At 30.8% G+C, this 24,146-nt stretch overlaps 6 protein-coding genes across 7 annotated transcripts; 4 read left to right on the forward strand and 2 right to left on the reverse strand.

The window, feature by feature from the left end:
* Positions 1-3,199: 3,199 nt before the first annotated feature.
* On the reverse strand, positions 3,200-4,169 carry Rrp46 (exosome complex component Rrp46). Its single transcript, XM_070647747.1, has 3 exons — positions 3,951-4,169; positions 3,652-3,890; positions 3,200-3,588 (listed from the first exon to the last, which is right to left on the reverse strand). Exons 1-3 carry the CDS (start codon positions 4,102-4,104, stop codon positions 3,223-3,225), a joined length of 759 nt encoding a protein of 252 aa, XP_070503848.1. The 5' UTR covers positions 4,105-4,169; the 3' UTR covers positions 3,200-3,222.
* Positions 4,170-4,308: 139 nt separating this feature from the next.
* PolE4 (DNA polymerase epsilon subunit 4) lies at positions 4,309-5,011 on the forward strand. The gene is made up of 2 exons (XM_070647494.1): positions 4,309-4,603; positions 4,658-5,011. Exons 1-2 carry the CDS (start codon positions 4,357-4,359, stop codon positions 4,930-4,932), a joined length of 522 nt encoding a protein of 173 aa, XP_070503595.1. The 5' UTR covers positions 4,309-4,356; the 3' UTR covers positions 4,933-5,011.
* Positions 4,948-8,338, reverse strand: eIF5 (eukaryotic translation initiation factor 5). 2 transcript variants are annotated; one of them, XM_070647493.1, is made up of 5 exons: positions 8,088-8,338; positions 7,584-7,659; positions 6,847-7,510; positions 6,055-6,772; positions 4,948-5,994 (listed from the first exon to the last, which is right to left on the reverse strand). In XM_070647493.1, exons 4-5 carry the CDS (start codon positions 6,637-6,639, stop codon positions 5,242-5,244), a joined length of 1,338 nt encoding a protein of 445 aa, XP_070503594.1. In that variant the 5' UTR covers positions 6,640-6,772; positions 6,847-7,510; positions 7,584-7,659; positions 8,088-8,338; the 3' UTR covers positions 4,948-5,241. The 2 variants fall into 2 exon arrangements, with proteins under 2 accessions (XP_070503594.1, XP_070503593.1); XM_070647492.1 differs by having other exon boundaries at positions 7,572-7,659.
* A 2,849-nt stretch (positions 8,339-11,187) lies between these two features.
* LOC139095867 (actin, muscle-type A2-like) lies at positions 11,188-12,425 on the forward strand. Its single transcript, XM_070647406.1, has 2 exons — positions 11,188-11,585; positions 11,678-12,425. Exons 1-2 carry the CDS (start codon positions 11,188-11,190, stop codon positions 12,408-12,410), a joined length of 1,131 nt encoding a protein of 376 aa, XP_070503507.1. The 3' UTR covers positions 12,411-12,425.
* Positions 12,426-17,550: 5,125 nt separating this feature from the next.
* LOC139095798 (uncharacterized) lies at positions 17,551-20,720 on the forward strand. Its single transcript, XM_070647269.1, has 4 exons — positions 17,551-17,932; positions 17,999-18,819; positions 19,024-19,139; positions 19,194-20,720. Exons 1-2 carry the CDS (start codon positions 17,605-17,607, stop codon positions 18,616-18,618), a joined length of 948 nt encoding a protein of 315 aa, XP_070503370.1. The 5' UTR covers positions 17,551-17,604; the 3' UTR covers positions 18,619-18,819; positions 19,024-19,139; positions 19,194-20,720.
* A 1,071-nt stretch (positions 20,721-21,791) lies between these two features.
* Positions 21,792-22,937, forward strand: LOC139095797 (actin, indirect flight muscle). The gene has a single exon (XM_070647267.1). It carries the CDS (start codon positions 21,792-21,794, stop codon positions 22,920-22,922), a length of 1,131 nt encoding a protein of 376 aa, XP_070503368.1. The 3' UTR covers positions 22,923-22,937.
* The last annotated feature ends 1,209 nt before the right edge of the window (positions 22,938-24,146 follow it).

Consider the following 24,146-nt stretch of genomic DNA (forward strand, 5'->3'; position numbering starts at 1 on the left):
ATTATTCCCCCTTAGGCATTACAGAATATTCATCCACAATCTGATGACATGTGGTTAGTAATTGAATTTTGTGGTTCCTACAAACTATACTTAAAACACATGTATAATAATTGTACTTTCATGAATGGAAAACTACCACTATACAGGTATACGCCTGTATTTCAACATCTTGACTGAATCGAGCACACGTAACCTCATTACCGCGTCGAGAGAATGTATCCTTTTATCCTTCAGCTCTAAGGTCGGTACTATCCTTTGAGAACTTCTGTCAATACGGAATGTTAGTGACTTTTGCGTTCTTTTCTACATTGATACTTCTCTTCATGATTTACAGGGTCATGAAATGTCTGGAATCTCTTTAAAAAATTAAAAATCTAATTTTCAAATGAAATGCTGGAGCCTTCAATGCCAGCAGCGGAACTGAACCGTTCTATTAGAATGACTATTCTGCATTAGCTATAAAATGATTTAATTAATTTATTTAATTTTTGTCTTACAACTCTCGTAGTGCTCAATCCAAGTAACATATTCATGTTGCCATGTGGCCGCCACCTGGATGACATGAGAAACTTGTGCCATTTGAGGTACTTTAAAAGGCGAACCAAAAAATTTCACATCTTTCAAAATATTTTGGAATTAAATAACTCACAAATCGTACATATGAAATTGACATAAAACTTTCAGAAGGAAACAACTGCTTAAAATCTATATTGAACATCATGTGTATCGTCAATTCACAAGCAAATTAAAGCTGCAAGTGCAAATGTGAAATATTTAAGACAGCTTTCATTTCGCTTGATTCGTCAAGTCAATTTGAGGTTTCGCATTTACAAGTTTCAATATTTCTGTCAATTCCACAAACGTCCTAGTTTTTTATTTGTATAAAATATTTTATTTTATTGCTTATCATGTGCAAAGTGCTAACAAAAAGACAGGAAAAGAAATTTTTAGGATAGAAGAGAAAGAAGAAAAAAAATTCTCAATGTGAAATGCGAATTTTGTTGTCTTTTTTGTGATCGGCATGTTCTGAAGTGCAAGAGAAAATGTGAAATGCATAAAAATTTATGTGTGGCAAGTTCTTATGAGTTGTCAAAATAAATCAAAAATATTTTTGACATCGAAAATTTAGGTCTTTTCAACTTATAATATTAACCTAATTAAATTAATTTTTTGTTTGTTTTCAATGCTCTGTAGATCATCGTACGTTTATTTGATTTTAAAAGCTTTTAAAAATTTAAACTCGATCGACATTGACAGCCGTGCAGATCATCTATGTTCCATGGCTTCTCTCAGCTGACGTTTAAAAGTTGCTCTATCACTGTATCCTCTTTGTCAATTATCAATATTAAAGGCTTAATTGCTACTGGTAAAATAGACGTCAAGTTAGCTTGGCACATCTGGGTATTCTTCTTGACACGACGTCTAACTGCATAAAATGCACGCTGTGCTGCCAAAACTCTTCGCTTAATCTTCATTGATGTGTTAAAATTGCTGCTAATAATTGACCCTAGGTATACAGCATGTTTAACTATCTCGAATCTTTTGTCACCAGTTATCAGGCGCGAACCAAACAGTTTCCTCGTTCTTTCTCATGTTGGCACCATGAGAAATTTGATTTTGTCTTCACCCCGAAAATTAAAAGAAATTAAAGCTAAAATTTGTTTAAATTTTTTGTTGCGTTAAAAGTTTGAAGCTGGATAATGGAAAATTATCAATTAAATATTGAATTGTTAAAAAAAGGCATGAATACATTTGTATATTTTTAATTATTCCACATAAATATATCATTATCAACCTAATTAAAAACGTAAAATTAATAACCACATTGAAATGTATGCAAATGATGGCAATTGCATCAACAATCGCATGTAATTGTGATGCAGAGTGGATCTTTTTCATTTCTTGCTCTATAATAATAAATTGCAGTACAGAGCTTTTCAGTTTTGATTATTATTCGATTTATTTTACAAAATTGACTTTTATTTATATGTACTTAATCAGACGATTCTATTCAGACAAAAGAGAAGCAAGCAAGCATTTATATATGTTTGGATATATGAAAAAAAGCCGCAATGATTTTTTATCTGATTTTTAAAACTTTTATACATAAAAATGCTTCAATTGCGAACATGAATGAAGAACAGCGATTGAATTGCCGCTCTCTCAATATTTATCGAAAATATCGAATTGGAGAGGAAGGGAAGAAAAAAAGAAATAAAAAGTTAACCATGTCATCAGTAAAACGACCATTGTTAATTTCATTCAATGCTACCAGAATTCATTTAAACAAAGAATAAAGAGATGAATATTGAAAGATTTTTTTTCTGCTCCTCTTAAAAAATAATGGGCTTGGTCGAGGAAAAAATTTCATTGATATTTAACCGTCTTTCCTCATTTGAATTATGTACAGCAATTCCTTTGTGTAATAATTTCAAAAAATAATCCAATATGAAAGCAGAATATCTAGAACTGTTGTTTTTGAATGACTTAATGCTTTTGCAATTGTGGTAAATATAGTTTAATTAAAACGATTTCCTCGCTGATTTATAAACTAATTAGATGTTTATTTATCCGAGTTCAAAAACAGACTGAATAGTTTTTATCATAAGGGGTTTTCAACTATGTACAATAAATATTATTCAAATCTCAAATGAACGTTATTGCAGTTGGGAAGGCTGGCTTATAAAGAAAAATACTCTCATTACTAATACTGGCAAGTAGAATGGCCAAGCAATAATGCAAAATATTCTTTGGTTGGATATTTTTTTTCCTCATTTGATTGCAGTTCAGTTGCCTGTAAATATATACTTTACATAAGATTAACGATTTCTTTCTGATGATTTCGGCAAAAATACAAAAAACGCAACATTTTATGCCAGTTAGCAATTTTATTGTTTCAGTTCCTCTCCCTCCTTCAATCTTTTTCAATTCAATTCATGTTGTCGTCATGTGAAATAGTACTTGCTATAAGTATATTATTTTAAAAGAATAATGCTTCCTTTTTATTTTCTTGTGGATTAAAAAAAGAGATCAAGTGATAAGAATTCGCAATCTGCCCGTGGTGCTTTGTATTTTAGGTATAAATTGTCATATTTTTTAGATCATTAGTGATTTTTTTAAATTTTTTACAAAGTTGAATGAACCTGTATACTGCTGTTTACTTTGTCGGACTTATTTTATTGAGAAAATGTAGTTTTTTTTGATCGTTTATAAAACAGTTTATTAGATTATATTTGCATATTTTCTGGCTAAGTCACAATAAAATTCAAATATTTTTTTACTTGCTTCCTTGCATAATTTCTGAGCATTGTTATATTGATGAATTGTGAATGTTCCATTCGTATTTACTGATATCACCGATTCCTTTATGCTTTCAAAGACAAAGGTGAAATCAGCCTTATATTTTGAGTTTCTCACTGCTTTTTGTATTCTCGAAAATGTAGGTGTATCCTCTGAATAATCTATTGGATCTACGATGAGATCGTCTTTATCATTTAATACACAGTGAACTGCTGCCATTGTGCTCCTCATTTCAATTCCACTATTTAATAAAGCTACATTACAGGCATTTATCACACAAGCAAAAATCTAAAATATTAACAATATTACTAATCATACAACGATTGAAATATAATTCCTTGAAATAGTTACCCCTGATCCATCATCCATTTCTTGAATCTGGATGTTTATTTGACTTTTTGGATACAGAGCTGTTAAAATAACTGTTTCACAGATATTCTTGATAATCTTTTCCTTGTATCTTTCATTAACTCCTGGAATTCCACATCTTGGACGATACGACACTTCCATGTATGCTTTATTCATGTCCATATTAGCCATTGATACCACTTCAGTCGGACCATTAACATTAACAATACACGATGAATCTCCTAAATTTAAATTTTGCACTTAAATCAGCAAGAATATCACAGGAACTGATAATAGCTTACCTTGTGTGATTATAACACTTCCATCTGATCGAGATAATATGTTCATCTCCGCTGTTATCGGCTTTAAATTCAATATTTCTTTATTTGCTTCCATTTTCAGCATGTTTACGTTTTTACGCTTTTGTTTCGACGTATTATTTTCCTTTTCGACCATTTCTCATACTAGATAAATTTATTCTTCAATACTTGTATGATATTTTGCAGCTAAGTCGGTGATTGAAAATGCATCAATTAACCATATATTAGCAAAAAAACATTAAAATCAGCAACTATTATTAACGGCGTGCAAACAAAAGATTTTTAAATTTTTTAGCAAAAAATATGCTAAAAAATAGCGCGGGAAATTCTCAAAATTTTAGCATAACTGAATGTTTTGATTTGCTCTTGAATCTGTATTTAATTAAAAATGAGTGAAACGAACGATGATATTGTGCATTCATTGGAACTTTTCAATACGGAGGAGTTGATGCAAAGCGATGAAATAATTAGTGATAAAAATACAAACGAAATTGTGACAAATTCTGAAGATTATGAAACACAAATAAATGATGATGAATTAATTAAAGAATCTGAAGACCATGAGACCCAAATCAATGAGGATATTGACGAGACAGAGGAGGAAAATTTTATGGAAACAGATGAAACAGAAAAAGGTATATAATCAAAATTAAAGCACATAAAAAAATTAACAAAATTTAATCTTTTAGACAAAACAGAAAATACCAATAAAAACAAAGTTAAAACAAATACACAGGACAGACTTACAAACTTGCCTTTAGCAAAAGTTAAGCACATAATTAAATTAGATCCAGATGTTAAACTTGTCAATGGAGAAGCAGTCTTTCTTATAACAAAAACAACAGAAATGTTCATAAAAACTTTAGCAAAGGAAGCTTTTGGATATGCAGCACAAAACAAGAAGAAAACGATAGCAAAAAGTCACGTTGATCAGGCATTAGCAATGCTTCCAGTCGAGCTGTAATAAGAAAAACATTAATTTTATGCTTCCAAATATGTATTTTTATTGTATCCAGATTAATCCAATAAACAATTTTCATCAATCCTCAATTTTCAACATGTATGACTTATTTTCTCCACAAAATATAAAAGAATCAAAAAAAAAATGGACAAAATTTCAATCAGTTCAAATAATGAGCATAAAAAGCATAAACCCCGCAGGAATAAGAAATATTGATAATTCAGTATATTGATATTAGCGACAAATATTAATAATTATAAAGTGTAAAGTATGCATGTGTAAATAATTGAAGAAAAAAAATATGCCATATATTTAAATATTATCAATGTCAAGCTCTTCTCCATCATCATCGTCGTGAACAATTGGCTTAACAGTTGGTTTAACCACATTGTTTTTCAACGAATCCATTTTAGCACGATCATCAAAGCCAACAATATCATCATCATCCTCTTCAGAATCTTCCGATTCCTCTTCAGCTTCTTTTAACCATTTAATGAATGGTGCTGCCTTTTCATGAATTTGGCTTGCCACATCTTTTGATACATACTTTTTGCTAACTTTAGATGCCCAATCCAAAATGATTTTCTCATCCAATAAATCTGTATCGTAGAATAGTTTCAAAATAATTGCAACTTTATCCATCAACTTTGCAGCATGCAATGCAATAACTTGTTCAACGCCGCCCAACAAATATTTTTGGGCTTTTTCATCTTCATGAGTGAAACGTAGCAATAGGCCACGATGCTTCTTTATATCACTGACTAAGTTAGCAGAGAAAAGCAATTCAGCAAGAATTAATGGAGATTTCTGATTAACTTCCAAACGTTTAGCTTCATTATGAACTTCCTTATGCACTTGAATATTATCCAAATCGCCAGCGTCACGTCGTTTCTTGACATATTCATAAAACATGTCCATACGTTGCTTTTCGGTCTTTTCAGTATCTTCAGAAATGGTGATATTCTTTGCACCTTCTGATAAATCTTGCATACGAGCACGAACTGCTTCTTCGCTTACTTCTGTTGCCCATTGTCCATCATCATCATCGTCGTCATCATTATTGCCCTTAAATTGATGATAAAATTAGTTTAATTTTATTTGACAAATGCTTTAAAGAGAACTTACAGAGACTTTGCTGTTATTGAAATCATCAGAATCTTTAGATTGATCGCCATTAGTGTTTTGAGAATCGCTACCATCAGCTTTCTTGGAACGTTTGGAACGCTTTCCTTCAGTCAAGGATGCACCTTGCTGAGCTGGATTTTGAGTTGGTGGATTTTTCAAAATAAAAGTATTAACTTTATGCTGAACTTTTATTAATCCATGATAACCACAAGCCTTACAGCTTTGCGAAATGGTTTCTTTCTTAGCGACAACAGTCAAGTCTGTTTCAGGGTTGTCGCATTCTGGACACAAAACGTATTTTCGGATGAATCCGTCAAGCAAATCTTGCAATTTGGAGGCATCATGCGATCCATTGACGATAAAGCGCTCATTCTTATGATCAAATTGAGTTTGAGCTCCAAGTTCGCATCCAAAATATTTAGTTGGATATGTTGCTGGACGATTTAATGCCTTAGCAACTTCTGCCATGTTCACGATGACAGTTTTAATTCCATTTCCTTTGCCCTCAACTTTGGCACAAATTCGGGGCATTTTGTAACGATAATAAAGGTCAGTAACATTACGATTGACATTTAAAGTTCCCATGATGTTGCCTTTAGTAATTTACTGATGTACGAAATATCTTTTTGATTTTATTTTTTGGTCGATAATCTTTTTTGCTGGTGACTTGATGTCGTATATTTTATATTTCGGAATATTTGCGTAAGTGCATTAAAAGCTGAAAAAATGGGATTAAATGGAATACAGTATGGATTAAAAGTCAATTTATTTGGAAAGCAATGAGAAATTTACCTTCAAAAACTTTGTGTGCAGTATTTGTGATTGACTATAAATTGCAGAAATATTGCAGCTTTGTCAAATCATGAAAATATTTCTTTTCTTTTTATTTGCCTCTCAATCCAGGCAATCAAATTGAGCAATTCTTTAAAGCAAAATGTCTTCAAATTTCAATTCACTTCCTCTGATTGTGTGTGTGTACGTGTGTAATTATTGTAATGAATGTTGATATGGAGATTTAGTTGCAAAAAATAGAGAGAGAGTTAAGAACAGAAAAATGTCTTCTTATGTCTTTAGCTCAATCCTACTATTGAAAAGCTGTTGATTCGTCGACTGTAACTTATTGTGGCGATTTTTGACAAAAATCATTTGTGGTCAAAGAAATGGATAGATTTGGGGTGGAAAATTCAAAAATAAAATGAATAATGAAAGTGTTGATGGACGTGTAGTTACACAAATTTTGATATAATTCAGAATTGGATTAAATTTAAGGAGAAAAAAGATTTCAATATGACAATTCCACAACAAAAAGAATTTTGATTTTTCTTTGATTATGCACTCGTTGATAGGGATTTAATTTGACTCTTTAAGATCCCTTCAATTCGCGACCGAACTAATTCACGGCGTTTTTCTAAATGGTTGCAATTTCCGATGTCTATTGCTTGAAAATTTTGAAGTCCTGGATGATGAGAAAAAAAAGAGAGGAATTAATGAATTTGTGGACGTCATGTATTTCTTACCTATGACTCAACTGATTTGATGGCTCTGAAATCATGCACTGTTTCGAATCGGTAAGATTGTAGCGAAATACTAGCTGATCGAAGCTTTCTGCAATTGACAGTGATAATATTGATAATTTTGGTATTTCTTGTCTATTTTTGGTTATTTAGAATTACGTGAGACACGTTTTTTCATCGTTCTCACTCTCTACATACATGCATACATATTAAGCCTGAACTTTTCTTTTTATTTCTATCATTTTCTCGATTGAAAATTTTATGGCTGTTTGTATTTGATTCGAAATCTGAGCATGTAGATAGTGCGATAACGTTAATGAGTTGGCAAAAATCAGTTCAGCAAGACAGTTTCATAATAGTTGCAATAAATTACAATAAAAAATATTTAATAGATTTTTTTAAAGTTTTCGATTTTGCGCATTAAAATGATTGAAAAAAATTCAGGAACCTTTCAATCAATGATAATTACAATCTGGACGACTGATTTTTGACAATTACATGATGTTTAATGACATTTACCTTCTATTATATGAATTAAAGTCATAAAAGGACCTTGAAAACGATCTATACTTTATGATTTTCTTGAAAATGTACTCCGAAGCACTTTTCCCTGCTTCCAAATATTATAATTCACTAAAATATACTATTCTCTTTCGATTACTACTGCTCAAATTTTCAATGCTGATAAATCAGACACGAAAAATCAAATTAATTATTTTTAAACGCAGAACATCGACTCGTTCAGTTTACTGAAAATTTCTTTCTGATTAATAGCTGATTGCCCCGTTGATCATGAAACGTAAAATTTTCAAAAAGAAAACAATATTTTTTTGTGCAATCCAATGTTTTTGTTTTCTAGTCTAGATTTTACAGTTAATTTCTTTATGCTAGAGTATTATATGTTATCTAAGCTGTTAAATATCTACCAAACAACCAGTCCAAATAAATCAAAAAACATACCTGCAGACAAAATCTAAAAATTATATGGATAAAAACGTTTAAAATTTCGACAAACGTTACTTTGATGATATTTTATAATCGATGATCAATTTCAATTTATTAATAGATTAGTTTAATAGCATTTATTATGGAAATATATAGTCAAATATCAATCCACTCATAATGTATTACTTAAGTATCGTAAATAATTTTTTAACGAATCGATTCGAATCGTTATGAAATTTTAGAAAGCAGAGCGAATTCGTTTGAATATTTCAAAACCGTTAATTTTTTTAGATCTAAAATTAATGAAGCGCAATTATATTGTCATTTTAAAGCATTTTAAAGTACTTATGAGTTATAAAATAATTAATTTTTATAGCAATACTAGCGTAAATTCTTGAACACTTAACTCAAATAGCTTTAATTGAAATAAAATGGCGTGAATGCATAATAAAATAAAATTAATGAAATTTAAAGCTAATTAATTAATCGACTAATCACATTCAGTCATTTACATTATGTACTCATGATTTTATTTACATTCAGAAATTCCTCAGAGCATTCCATTTATTGAGAAATCTAATTCATTCATTCACGAATATAATAAAATGGATTAAAAAATAAAAGAAAAAAAAGAAAGGTTTACTACTATGAAGAACGTGATTGATTAGCGCCGTTAATCAATGTGTGTGCAAATACTGACGCCGATAATTACACACAAATGAAGATGAAAATATAGATTAAAAATCTAATTCAAATGCAATTAACTAAAATAGCGAGAATTTGTTTCTTACCGAAAAAGGAAAATTGGCATCAACAAAAGCAGATGTGTTATGACTTATCATTATTTAACATTTAATGATGACGAAGGAAAATTTCCTTTTAAAAAGAAATGAAAAATTATTCTCATGGACCAACTGAATGATCGCTTTCCAATTCGTGAATTCTCTCTCTTCTTTATTATCATTACGACGGAACAATACAATGATTTTCACACATTAATGCACAAATTGAATAGAATTTTTTCGGGTGTCTCACACCATGTGCATTTGAAACACCCGAAGAAGCCCACAACAAAGTATAAAGACAGAATAGCGAAATGTTGAAGACATTACACATGCAATCGATCCTTAGAAGGAACGCATTTCTATGAATTTGAATGTAATGGTATCGGCTTCGCGATCATTCCACCATATATAAAGTGAAAACGAATAAATTTGAGGTGTTCACTTTGTTACAAGCTTAGTAACCAGCTAAGGACCAGCATTAAACATTAGGAATTAGTGAAGCGCCCGGGACACTTCATTCTTCTTTAATTTATATTTTATAGTTTTCTGTTGTAAAAGGGTTAGTGAAAAAATTCTTTTATTAAGTGATATGCCATGAAAAATAATTTATTAAGACATGAAAAATATTATGCAAAAATGGAGAAAAATTGAAATTTTGGTGGATTATCAAATTGAAAATTAAAGGAAAACTAAGTGAAAAATTTGTGAAAAACTGAAAAAGACTTATATCCTACTGACTTGAGTCAATTGGATTAATATTTTTCATAAAAAGAAATATTGGAACTACAAAATTGACAAAATTTAAAATTACGTAATAAAGCACATGGAAAATGTTTTGGAGACGAAAAAAGACATTTCATCATAAAGATTGAACTAATCATGAAGAGAGAAATGTTAAAGGATTAAAAAAAAAGTTTTGCCGACAACAGGAAATAATTTCAAGGATTAAAGTGGATTATCATAGAAGAAAAAACTCAATTTTTTATGTGAAAATAGAAGAAGAAAAAATTTAAGAACCGATTACTGTCTAGAAATTACCTTTCGGCAATTTTTAATATTTTTATAAGAAGAGGATGGATCAACTTGCATTGATATTTTTAGAAATTTCCTTATAAGTCAATCTCATAAATAATCTGAAATGCACTTTCGATAATTGACATATTCAGATCGAGACGTTGACACAATCGCGAGTGTGAGAGAGAAAAGAAAATAGAATTACAAAAATTTTTAAAATTAGATTAACGCTGAAATTCATCAATTCGTAATCGAATCGAGACTAATTGCAATGTAACTAAATTTAGTCATAGGAATTCTAGCGGGAAATAGTTTATTGACTTAATGACTTAATAGCTTTATTATAATTAATGGAACTAAAATACATTAGTTGAGGATTTGTCAAGATAAATCATAGGAAAGGAGATTATAACTTATGAAAGGATATGAAGAATCAGAAAAAATATTTTAGACATAATTAGCAAGGAAATTTGCTCAAGGCAATAGTAATAATCGGATATCCACGGATACATAATTTTGTAAGGATGTGGACATAATATCATCTAGTCTTATTACTTAAATATTTTATGACTATAGAGCTCAGTAACTTCTTCAAATATTCGTTAAAGTACAAAACTTCAGAGTCATTTTGATGATATAATCAGATAGGAGGAAGGAAAATTGATATTTAAGAAGACCTTTCTTTAATGTATACAATAGATTTCCATTGCTTATATAAAGACAGAACAAAAAACTTTAAGCCAACATTTTTTTACCAAAATCAATTTTTCTCCATTTTGTCTCATGGTGATAACAAAAGTTAGACTTAAAAGATAAATCCTACAATAAAATTTTCTCACCTAAAAATCTAGAACAAATAATAACAAACAGCCAAAATGTGTGATGATGATGCAGGAGCACTTGTCATTGACAATGGATCAGGTATGTGCAAAGCTGGTTTTGCTGGAGATGATGCACCACGTGCTGTCTTCCCATCAATTGTTGGTCGCCCACGTCACCAAGGTGTGATGGTCGGTATGGGTCAAAAGGATGCCTATGTCGGTGATGAAGCACAAAGCAAACGTGGTATTCTTACATTGAAATACCCAATTGAACATGGTATCATTACCAACTGGGATGATATGGAAAAGATCTGGCATCACACATTCTACAATGAACTCCGTGTTGCACCAGAAGAACATCCAGTTCTCCTCACAGAAGCTCCATTGAATCCAAAGACCAACCGTGAGAAGATGACACAAATTATGTTTGAAACATTTGCTGCCCCAGCTGTGTAAGTTATTTATATGAACTCTCATTCTAGTCTACGTGATTTATTATCTAATTACAATCAACTGAAATTTACATATTTGTCTCGCTTTACAGATATGTTGCAATCCAAGCTGTCCTCTCACTCTACGCTTCCGGTCGTACCACTGGTATTGTCTTGGACTCTGGAGATGGTGTTTCACACACTGTTCCAATTTATGAAGGTTATGCTCTTCCACATGCCATTACTCGTTTGGACTTAGCTGGTCGCGATTTGACTGATTACCTCATGAAAATCTTAACTGAACGTGGATACTCATTCACAACCACAGCTGAACGTGAAATCGTTCGTGATATCAAGGAGAAATTGTGCTATGTTGCCTTGGACTTTGAGCAGGAAATGCAAACAGCCTCAGCCTCAACATCACTCGAAAAGTCATATGAATTGCCTGATGGACAAGTCATCACAATCGGTAACGAACGTTTCCGTTGCCCAGAAGCTCTCTTCCAACCATCATTCTTGGGAATGGAATCATGTGGTGTCCATGAAACAGTTTACAATTCAATCATGAAGTGTGATGTTGATATCCGTAAGGACTTGTATGCCAACTCAGTCTTGTCAGGTGGTACCACAATGTACCCAGGTATTGCTGATCGTATGCAAAAAGAAATCACATCACTCGCCCCATCAACAATCAAGATCAAGATCATTGCTCCACCAGAACGTAAATACTCCGTCTGGATCGGAGGTTCAATCTTGGCATCACTCTCAACCTTCCAGACCATGTGGATCAGCAAACAAGAATATGATGAATCTGGCCCAGGAATTGTTCACAGAAAATGTTTCTAAATTAACTGAAATTCATAATTTATTACAACGATTATGTTTATCAGCGAAACATTTACTTTATAACGACGAACAATCAACGAACGAGCCCAGAATCATCCGACTTTCTTTTTATTACTCTGCAAAAAAAAAACACATAATTTTCATATGATATCACACATACGTTTTTAAGGAAGGATAAAATATCAATATCAACAACTACAACATCAAATTAAAACTTTTTTTAGTTTAAATCAAACAAATCAATCTCTTTGTTTTTTGGAATTGTCTTTTAGTAAGGCATGAAATTTATTCTGTAAACAGAAAACCAAATAACATCGTACTACGTAATAATAACTCTAATATTTTTTCAATTTTTTTATTATTTCTTAGAATTCAGTTTGTTTGATTTTATTTTCATTCTATCTATATTTTATTCTTTATTTGACATTATTTGGCGCTTTCTCTATAATAAGGTTTTTGTTCACATAAATAAGTTATGTATAAACTGCCTTTTTTCTTTACTTTTCTTTGGCTGGTGTGTGTTAAAAGATGCTAAGAACAGCAGCAATAATAACAGCAACAACTACTACTATAAATATTTTTCAGGACAACAACTTGAATATATTTTCACTGCCCAACTCCCATAAATAGAATACCATTTAGTGCCATGGCTTGAAAAAAAATGGCTTGTCCTTAATACTTTTGAGATTATATAAATCCAAATGATAAGTTTGTTAGGATGCTGGCTTAAAAATTCAGCTTATGGACACTAAGGTTAGATACTGCCCATCTTCAATATTAGAAGAAATATATTAAAGAAAAAGTCAGAATTTTTTAAATAGTTCTTTCATTCTCTCAAAATATATAAACATAAAATAGGTTTTAATGACGTTTTTTGCTTACTTTTTATTTCTTGATAATGTTTTAAACTTTTTTGAAACAAATAAATTAAATAAATGAAATATTGCATAAATAATGAATCAAAGTAATACTTATAAAAATAGTATATATGCACAACTTTATCTACATGAAGAGCATGAAATTAATAAGGCGAAAGTGATGAGAATACTCCCCAGAAAAAAACCCATAAGATCAACAACAACTCCGACACGTTTTGACGTTTAAAATGAGATCATAGATTGAACAACACTTTTTTAAGGAAAATATTTCTATCATTACATAAGATTTTTTTAAATTAAGATTAAAAGGGAATAAAATAAGACTTCAAAGGAAAAGAAAATAATGCTTTGAGAGTTTTTCATTTTATTTATTATTCGAGCCACAAGTTTTTTTCTTCTTCAATCATGCTTTACAAAGAAATTACATTAATTATACATCAAAATCACTTTTATCCAAAAAAATTTGAAACGAACTTAATCAAATTACTAACTCAAGTTCTAAGAAAAGTTTATTGATCTCATACAAACGATTTCACTCAAGTTGATTTTCCTCGATTTTTAATAATTCGTTCGAGTTTTTAGGTGTGTCTAGGAGCGTATTCAGGGAGACGGAGTGGTGTTTGACACTTAAAACCAAAACGATCTTCAATTTTCAAGGGTTTCTGGTAAAAAAATTTCAAAGAATTTTCAAAAATATGGTAGGATTTGAAAGCGGGACCAAATACGCCTTTGACTTAAATCCTCTTAATTTTTCACAGCCCATCATTTGTTTCTATTAAAATCTGTAAAAGTAAAAGTTTTAAATATTTAAATTTAATTTTCAGAATTATACAGACATGGAAAATATTCCGTCAAATATTATTGTTCACACATAAAGCGTTCAAACTTTAAATCCTTTGTTGACTATCGTGATTCACATTAAGAGCTTTTAGAAAATTCTTTTTTTCTTTCGAATACAATACAAAAATGTAAGCTTTAAATTTTCTACACAAATTTCTTCAAGTTCTTTTTTATTTCGAACTAGTTTTCTTTAATAATGTTGGTAAAGCATCCTCATATCAAGTCATGTGAAAGCGGCTAAACGTCCTAAGATAGCAATAAATCAAATGAGATCAAATCAAATCGAACATAATTCCAACTAATGCTTTATTTCTGAAGTACTGTCATTCATATTTGAACATAGATCCGGAACAAATTCACCGAAACTCATAGACTTTGCATTCCCAATCCTCTCGTTCATGTCAAAAAGCTTCATGCATTAAAATAACATAACATCAAATTAATTCACATAAACAAGCAGCTTTATCACTTAATTTTCACACCATGCTCTGCAAGATAATTAATATAAACCACAAAGCGCTTTCCTAAATGAGTATGAAAATGCTTAAGGCATCGAAAAAGGCATGACAGAACGGCATGAATGTAAATAATGCTTGTAAAAATTCATTTATTTTCATGTTTATTAATTCCTCTATTAATAATTCATCTTTTCTATTGCTTCTTCTTTCTCCTTACTCGTCGTTTTGTCACCACTGCACTGCACAAATATTCTCATAGAATCAGATTTATTTTTGCATCAAGATGAATAAAAAGAAAATTTTCTCGTTCTACTCACATAGAAAATGACGACGATGATGATGATTACGATGATGAAGCTGTTAGAGTTGATGAATATTTAATGACGATGCGTTGAATATCGTAATTAAATTTCATTAAGTGAATTTTTCCGACGCGACATTGTTGGAGTCTGTAAGCGAAAGAAAATCCATCAGGCAGATGGTGTTCTTTCTTTTTAATCTCACTTCATCATATAATTATGAAATTGTTATGTAAAAACTCATGCGACCCATCTAAATATATGGATAATGTGTAAATGTGTCGTACGAGTAATACTTGAATATTGGGAATTTAAATTTTTTTTAGCTATTCAGATCATTGAGAATCCACGGCATTACTGCCTGAAGCCTACAAATATGTACCAGCATCCCAAACCAATCCGCCACCGAGCCACTTCGACTCCTATTGTGGATTGAAATACATTCAAGTATGTTAGCTTCCGTGCCTCAATGCCATTAATGCCACTCTTGTTTCGTAAAATTAAATTTACCCTAAAAATATAAAAATTCACTCCTCAAATGCAATTTTTACACTCAACATTATTATAATAATCGTCATCATCGGCATCAGCAGTGGTGCTTGAATTTATGTATGTGCCTGCACATTTTCTTCTTTTTGATGTTTTAATATCCACATGGTACTCTACCATTCTCATACTCCACTTCCGCAAAATCAACTCTATTTCTCAATTCCATAACATAATGTTGTGTAGTTGTGCACCACATTGTTGAGTTTTTTGCTGCTGAATATAATTTTTTTGATATGCAAATTGCGCATTTTTATGTGACGATCTCTCATAAATAAATATTATGCAGCATGTTGTTCCTTTATCTAAAAAAAAACTCTTCTTTTTTTTCGTTCAGTTCACTGCTTTGTTTCAAATGGAAATTGTTGTAGACATTAAAAATTTATTGGATTTTTTTTATTCCTCACGTATTGGTACTTTTGGAATGGGCATGCATGTGATCATGTATGTGAGCAAATATCCTCAAGGCGGTGAATGAAATCAATGATAGAAAACTATTTTGATTTCAAAATTAGAATCAAAGTCATTTTATGTGCTGAAACAATCTATATTCAAAATTTTTATAGCAACAAATGTCTCTATCACTTTATATCGACATGATTACGTTTGCTCTTCTCTTTATGCTCCTAGCATGGTGTGAGTAAATGAAAATGGAAATAAATGCAACAACTAGTTTCAATCAGTATGCATGCAATTACGTTCTATTGAGATACCTAGATATAGAATATAAACTTTTTCTTTAGAAATTCTCCTTTGCGATATTATTCTTTTTCGTTGAATTCATAAGAGTTTCTATTTTGTTTTCTTTTGCATGCAGACTATTCAATGACATTTGTGTATGTTCATATAATAAAAGAATAAAATGAAGAAATATAAATTTCAATTTTAATATGGATGAAGTAACGAAAATAAAATGAGCACTAAATTGAAAGAAATAAAATCAAAGCAATAAAGTGAAGCATCCAGAACTTATTTCTCAGATTTTATTGTGATATATAAATTTGCCATTGTATTTTTACATCCTTAACCCAATCAATGAATTATGAAAATATGACTGATACTTCACCATTCTTTTCAAAACATATGGTTAAAGTTTATTTCCTCCTTTTTAGTGCTACTAGCTTTAAATTTCGAATTATTCACTTAAAGATGTTTAATTGTGTATGACAAAAAGCAGAGGTGTAGTTAAGGGGGAGGTGGTGTTGTGGTGTATTTGATGCAATTTAACCACCAAACTATACACATACATATGTATTCCTTAATCGATTATACTCTGATTACTCATTATCCCTAAATTAATAAAGCTAATCAAAGTATAATTTCCAATTAAAACTTTTGTTATTAATTTTTATATCACAATCAATTTATTCAATAATCCATTCCGATTAAATGAAGCAAAATTTGTTATGTAATATGCTTGTTAGCCCTGTTGTTAGCACTTAATAATTAGCAACGATTATGCAAATGAATAAAAAAAGTTTTTCAGGTAGAATTCAAACTTATTTATACTAATTTATATAAGTCATTGATAACAGGAGTTTAGAAAACCTTGGAAAATCAATATCTAATGAATATTTTATTAAGCAAAACTTATCAAAGATCGTAAAGGAAAATGCGTTATCAAATTATAAGTTCTAACCATTTCTATACTTTGTATTCATTCTTCATAAAAGTATAATTAAGAAGAAAAAGTATAATCATAACAATGCTGCCTCGTACAAAGCTATTAAACATACATTATTATTGAAAACCTAAATACAATTAAAACTTTTTATAATAAGTTGTATGGTAAGTTGATGGTAAGCACAAGATACTTACACACATATTTTGCATGTTATCATAAGTCAGTGTTGGTCAACCTTTTATTTTCCGCAGCACACCTTGATAGTTAGTCGTCTGAAACCGCACACGGCATACGATTCATGACATTTCTAAAAAAAATTATCACAGGTTGGCCACCACTGTCATATGAGTAAATATTTTTATAATTTGTTTTTCTTCAATATTATCGTGTTAAGTGTTAAATGAATTTATTTGTAAAAGCTTTTTCAGCATTGATTGTAATCACACTTCAAAAGTTTATACATATTTTGAAGATCAGTATCGATTGAGTTATCGATGACGAACGTATTCTTAAGTAACTGTTAAATTTTTAAAAGATTTCGATGTCAAAATGAGTGTTTCAGCATACAAATCTGCATTTGAATATAATGAAAATTATTGTGATCATAAGATCATGGATCAATCATCTCGAGAAAAAATTAATAACAACTATGCATCCCAAATAGATTCAGATCAATTGAATCCATATCTGTCTTTTGATTCCATCTCAATGTTTACTGAATCAACAGTTCCAAGTAATTTTGCAGAGTTAGAAATTCAAGCTCACGAGTATCGTAAAAATCAAAGATTATCAGCTGCAGCAAGTCTAGAGAGTGAAACAAAAGAGCAGAATAATATACAGTACAATTTACGTTTTGATAACGTTGTGATTGTTGGAGGTTTGTAATTTTCATCACATTTAAACTTTAATTTCTTATCGTTATTTACAATTTCACAAAATCAAGCGAATGAAAAAAAGGACATTGCCATTGATAAGCCAGTTTCTCAAACAGTAAATGATATGATAACACAACATTGCGAGGAAATCCCATTGAAATATATGTTAGTTGATAGAAAAAAAATCGCCACACTTATGCAAAACAAAGCATTTCTTATATCAATAATTTGTCTCATTTTGATTCTCACTGTCGCAATATCGTTCTTAATTTATGGTTCGATGAAAAAAGAACAGTATGAAGAATTCTCGTCAACAACAACGACTGAGAAAATTGGTTCTAATTCAACAACGCTATATGATACTACTACTCCATTGCCGCCTGTCAACAATCATAAACTTGTAAAACGAAAGAATTGGATAACCAGCGATTCTTTTCCCATTGCTGGAAAATTCAAATTAATTCCACCTGTAAATAAAATAATTCTTCTCACTACATCCACAAGTCAATACGATACGGAGGAATCATATCAATTTATAAATGAGCAACAACAATCTGCATATCCGGACTATGATGACATACGTGAAAATTTGAAAGCACTTGATGGGACAATATTTGAAGGAAGAGGATTTGAACAAGAAAGTGAAACAACATGTGAAAGTGATAAAATAACAAAGCTATATCAATAAGTTTTGTATAGACTTCAGCGAATGATTATGAAGTCAACGAGAAACAACAATTTGCATATTGTCAGTTTATTAAAGAACAACATGACATGAAGCTCATTGACTATACTTTTAATACCTTTAATCACAAATATTTAATATCAACATATGTTGATGATAGAAGTTTCGCAAAGTTGGAAGAGTGCTCTAATTTGTATAAAAATAGTAAGTTCATATTTAGTCATACCCGAACAGACAAGGAACACGCATGAGTATGCTAACAAAATAAAGCATGATCAACTTTATTTATTGAGTATACTCATAAGCACGCTCATTTAGGTAAGTAAGCTCATTGTCTGTTAGGAATACGACCGTTAATGTAGTCACAGCTTGTTCAAAAACTAACTTCTAATTTTACTTTGTAAATAGTTCCTAAAATTGAACGAAGGATACAGGCAATTAAGCTCATTGACGAAAATTTGAAAAGAAAATTTAGCACTAAAGTAGTCGTAACAACAACAGGTGAAGATACTTGCGCTACAAAGGTTTTGTTACATCAAATTTTTTTTCTATTTATTACTTCATGACTTTATTTTTAGGATGAATGTACCAAAATTGTACAAAATATTTTTCAACAAAACAAAATGAAATCAAATTTTATTTTTAGTGGAGATGAATTTATTTTTGAGGATAGAAATTTTGATCTAGCTGTAAATGGTAATTTTGTATACAATTAGCAACCATGAGCCCCTATTTATTTATATTCCATTCGTAGAGTCATTATATGATGTACTCTTAATTTTATTTATGGGAAATTATTCAACAAGTCCACCATCAAAATCATTAATTACTAAATTGAATAATATGTTTATAGAATATTCCATCGCACTGGGGAAATTGCCGAACAACTATAAAATTTGTGTTACAAATGAATCACAAACATTAATCAACGCCATTCGTAATCTAAATTCAGCAAAATATGAAAATTTTTGTAACGAACAAGTGTGAGCGAATAAATTGAACAACATTGTTTGTGCCATGTTCTAATCATCGACGCTATTAAAAAAACTTCTTATTTTATTTCGTATGTCAAACATATTAAAAATAGCTAGCTTGACATGAATTGAAATTTTTTTACATGTGTCGTCTACTGTATCGAGTGTCCTTAAATGGTTTGATCACAAGAACTGAAAAAAATATAATTTTATTTTATTGTCGTCTCTCACATCGAAATTTTAATGTCGCTCATATGTAAAAAAATTTAATTTTTGTCTATTGTTCTGCATACATATAGGTAAAATTTAAGCATGTATTGCAATTTTCTCTAAATGTACAAAAGAGAGAGGAGAATTATTTTCATAAAATATTTATAACCATCGATCCATTTAAGGAGGTGCAGTTAAAATCTGAAACCCTCTAATTAAATTTTTTTTTGTACTTTTCCTCGTACTTACTGTATACTCTCTACAAATTGTCTGGGAGAATTGTCATCTATCTTCATAGATCTTACACATCTTGACAACCACACATTTATATATGCTTAATAAAAGAAGAATGAAAAAGAATAATTGAAAAAAAGAAAAGAGAAAAGATTTGTGAATTGAAATTGAAAATGTGAGGATTTATGCGTTTATGTCAGGGGCGGTTGCAACATGCATTCATCGACAATTTATTATACTTCACGAATTATTTCAAAATATATATGCATTACAATAGCAGGAGACAATATCAGTATCATTGAACAGCCCATGTTTTCATTAGCAACAATACACATGTTCAGTATTTCTCCTCTAACTCATGAATTTTTAAGATTCTTTCTCCAATGCTGATGTTGGTGTTGCTACTGCTGTTTTGTAGGTTTTTATTTTTCTTTTCGAAAAATGCATACACAGTACATGTCTATAAAGAATTTTTCTCTTCTTTTTTCTATAAATTGAAATAAAAAGATTAAATCAAGGGAAGTGCACTGTTTCGGCAATTAAAATCAATTCTGATCAACAATCGTTTAGACAGCATTTGTTGAGAATATATTAACTGTCGTTTAATATTCAAATTATATTAGCAACTTAAATTAGTTGTTAGTCCCCTTCATATAAATATTAGTCTGTTTCTGAACACTGTAGAATAAACACCGTTGTTATTAAATTAAATCCGTGAGGATTCTTTAATTAAACTTATTAATAAATAAGCATTGTTGATTTACATTCCAAAATTTTGAATGATTAATTGATGAAACATTGACTTTTTATTTGATCCTATTCAATTATTTCAGATTCAATAAGTAGTTTATCAATATACTAATATTGCAATATTACCAAATACTTTGAGAATCAGTAAACATCCACAGCTTGGAAAAAAAACGATGCATTGCAAAAATATTGGGAAAACTTAACTTTTACAATTTCTTCTTTTCTTCTCTTCTTATAAGATGCTGCATATTACTCTCTGAAGAATCATTACAATAAATACACAAAACCGCTGTTTGAGAATGTAACATATTGTGATTCCTATACACTCACTGCTTTTATTAATTAACTCAGACTTCCTTGCATCTTTGCTCTTATTTATTTTTTTTTTGCATTTTGAACACTTTGACAGAAATTTATGCTGTCTAAAATTTTTATAGGTTTTAATTTTTGATTGTTTTAGTGAGAATGAGAGAATTTCGTGAATTAGAGCCTCGAGAATCCCATATAAAAGTCCTAGCAAATTTGAATTTTCTAAGCATTGTAGTTTTGCGCTTTGTGCCATTTACAATTCGCGATTTCAATTCTTCTTGTTCATTAATGTGAGTTTGTAAAAAATTATTAGCAAATAAAATCATATAAGAATATATGGAACTGCTTTTGTGATAAACTAAACGCAAAGAAAAGAAAAGAAAGTTTGAGAATACAAAAAAGGGAATAATAATGTGTAGCACGAAACATAAGGAACAAAATTTATTCATCTAAACGTCCAATTCAGAGTGATTTATGGATGAAAGTCTAGAGATTAGAAAGGAATTTTCGTGGATTATCGCTTAGCATTAATATTTCAAGTGTTTCCTTTCTTTGTGTTTGTAAATTATATTAATGTCAATCGGAAATGACAGCAAAAGGCTTTTATTTGGCTTTAAAGACAAATTTCTTTGTGTAATCCAACTCAATTTTTGTTTCGATTTCTTTTTCCTCTATAGTATTTTAAATTAAACTAACAAAATGTGTGACGAAGACGCTGGAGCACTCGTTGTTGACAATGGATCAGGAATGTGCAAGGCCGGTTTCGCTGGTGATGATGCACCACGTGCTGTCTTCCCATCAATTGTTGGACGTCCACGTCACCAAGGTGTAATGGTCGGTATGGGTCAAAAGGACTCATATGTCGGTGATGAAGCACAAAGCAAACGTGGTATTCTTACATTGAAATACCCAATTGAACATGGTATCATTACCAACTGGGATGATATGGAAAAGATCTGGCATCACACATTCTACAATGAACTCCGTGTTGCACCAGAAGAACATCCAGTTCTCCTCACAGAAGCTCCATTGAACCCAAAGGCTAACCGTGAGAAGATGACACAAATTATGTTTGAAACATTCAACTCACCAGCCATGTATGTTGCCATCCAAGCTGTTCTCTCACTCTACGCTTCCGGTCGTACCACTGGTATTGTCTTGGACTCTGGTGATGGTGTTTCACACACTGTTCCAATTTATGAAGGTTATGCTCTTCCACATGCCATCCTTCGTCTTGACTTGGCTGGTCGTGACTTGACTGACTATTTGATGAAGATCCTTACTGAACGTGGATACTCATTCACAACCACAGCTGAACGTGAAATCGTTCGTGATATCAAGGAAAAATTGTGCTATGTTGCTTTGGACTTTGAACAAGAAATGGCAACAGCTGCTGCCTCAACTTCACTCGAAAAGTCATATGAATTGCCTGATGGACAAGTCATCACAATCGGTAACGAACGTTTCCGTTGCCCAGAAGCTCTCTTCCAACCATCATTCTTGGGTATGGAATCATGCGGTATCCACGAGACTGTCTATCAATCAATCATGAAGTGTGATGTTGATATCCGTAAGGACTTGTATGCCAACACTGTTCTTTCTGGAGGTACCACAATGTACCCAGGTATTGCTGATCGTATGCAAAAGGAAATTACTGCCTTGGCTCCATCAACAATCAAGATCAAGATCATTGCTCCACCAGAACGTAAATACTCCGTCTGGATCGGAGGTTCAATCTTGGCATCACTCTCAACCTTCCAACAAATGTGGATCAGCAAACAAGAATACGATGAATCTGGCCCAGGCATTGTTCACAGAAAATGCTTCTAAATTAAGAAATCAGCTTACAAATTCAATCAATTTTATTTTATTCATGCACACAAACTGCCATCCTTCGTGTGTTGTTGGCTCTTGGCTTTTTCTTTTAACTTTTCTCTCTCGTATCATTCAAAAAAAATACACAACTTATTTATATTACTCAATTACAAATACACAAAAAAAAAATCTTTGCAATATGATGCATGGATGAATTTACGTCATTAAGGAATTTAGACGTTAATTAATTTTTTAATTAAAAGACAAATAGAATGAAGAAAAATAAATCTAATATTTTATTTAGAAATTCAATTTATCGCACATAGTCATGCGATAAGTATGAATTGAATTTACCATAATTTTTCATAGTCATTGCAACTATAATTAATAGTTGCCAATGTTCATTATGTAAATGAAGAAATTAAGCAGTACTAGATCTTACTGCAAAAAACATACATCAAGAATAATGTTAGTAACTACAACAAGAAACTACTACACATTAATTCACAAAAAAGGGAAATTAATTTCTTTCGTGACATTTCTCTTTGATTTTTCATAGCAGATACAGTTTTTCTCACATTTTCAAGTCGTTATTTAAATTATTTATAAAACAAATTTTAAGGCAAATAAAATCAATTTTGTGAAAAGATTCAAATTAAACCCGGAATTTTTATTTCAATATTCAACATACAGCTATCAATATAAAAATGTCTGAAAATCTAATTTCATTTCATGGGAATGTAATGTCAAATTAAATTATCGTTAGATGAATAGTGAATTACTCAAATTCATCATACTCATGAAAGGTTATTAGTTTTAATAGTGCATTACTTACTTAATTTCTTGCTAGACTGAGGCGCACACCCATTGCCACCCATTAAATTTGAAATGTTAGGGAATTTGAGTAAATTCTTCTCCTGAATTTATTTTTGTATGAAAAGAAGTTTAAGAATCTTCACAGTTTTTGCAATTTTCATTAATAGAAAAATTTGTGAATATTGTGCAATTTTCAGATGAATTTTAGATCCTTGCCAAAACCTGTTAGGCTACATCAACAATGTGAAGCAAAATTAAATTGGTTGAAGTTTGGATGACCTTATTATTTGTCTAATGATCGCTTTCAGAGAACGTTCGAAAATTACGTGATGCTTAGGGAGCAATCATGGAGGGAAGTAGAGAGTCTTGCATGTGTTGTTGTTATTTGGAGATGGAAACCAGCGATAGAGCCAGCAGAGAAGT

Source organism: Chironomus tepperi, unplaced genomic scaffold (genome assembly GCF_022539635.2).
Source record: "Chironomus tepperi strain 1889 unplaced genomic scaffold, CSIRO-AGI_Ctep_v1 contig_376, whole genome shotgun sequence".
NCBI classification, from domain to species: Eukaryota; Metazoa; Arthropoda; class Insecta; order Diptera; family Chironomidae; genus Chironomus; species Chironomus tepperi.

What these genes read in the sequence shown, in the direction of transcription:
- LOC139095798 (XM_070647269.1), top strand. Translation starts at nt 17,605, where the DNA reads ATGAGTGTTTCAGCATACAAATCTGCATTTGAATATAATGAAAATTAT. An exon ending in TAACGTTGTGATTGTTGGAG is followed by an intron (nt 17,933 to 17,998) that starts GTTTGTAATTTT and finishes CACAAAATCAAG; the next exon opens with CGAATGAAAAAAAGGACATT.
- Rrp46 (XM_070647747.1), bottom strand. Translation starts at nt 4,104, where the DNA reads ATGGTCGAAAAGGAAAATAATACGTCGAAACAAAAGCGTAAAAACGTA. An exon ending in AAGTGTTATAATCACACAAG is followed by an intron (nt 3,891 to 3,950) that starts GTAAGCTATTAT and finishes ATTTAAATTTAG; the next exon opens with GAGATTCATCGTGTATTGTT. An exon ending in AAATGGATGATGGATCAGGG is followed by an intron (nt 3,589 to 3,651) that starts GTAACTATTTCA and finishes TTAATATTTTAG; the next exon opens with ATTTTTGCTTGTGTGATAAA.
- LOC139095797 (XM_070647267.1), top strand. Translation starts at nt 21,792, where the DNA reads ATGTGTGACGAAGACGCTGGAGCACTCGTTGTTGACAATGGATCAGGA.
- LOC139095867 (XM_070647406.1), top strand. Translation starts at nt 11,188, where the DNA reads ATGTGTGATGATGATGCAGGAGCACTTGTCATTGACAATGGATCAGGT. An exon ending in ACATTTGCTGCCCCAGCTGT is followed by an intron (nt 11,586 to 11,677) that starts GTAAGTTATTTA and finishes CTCGCTTTACAG; the next exon opens with ATATGTTGCAATCCAAGCTG.
- eIF5 (XM_070647493.1), bottom strand. Translation starts at nt 6,639, where the DNA reads ATGGGAACTTTAAATGTCAATCGTAATGTTACTGACCTTTATTATCGT. An exon ending in TCAATAACAGCAAAGTCTCT is followed by an intron (nt 5,995 to 6,054) that starts GTAAGTTCTCTT and finishes CATCAATTTAAG; the next exon opens with GGCAATAATGATGACGACGA.
- PolE4 (XM_070647494.1), top strand. Translation starts at nt 4,357, where the DNA reads ATGAGTGAAACGAACGATGATATTGTGCATTCATTGGAACTTTTCAAT. An exon ending in AACAGATGAAACAGAAAAAG is followed by an intron (nt 4,604 to 4,657) that starts GTATATAATCAA and finishes TTAATCTTTTAG; the next exon opens with ACAAAACAGAAAATACCAAT.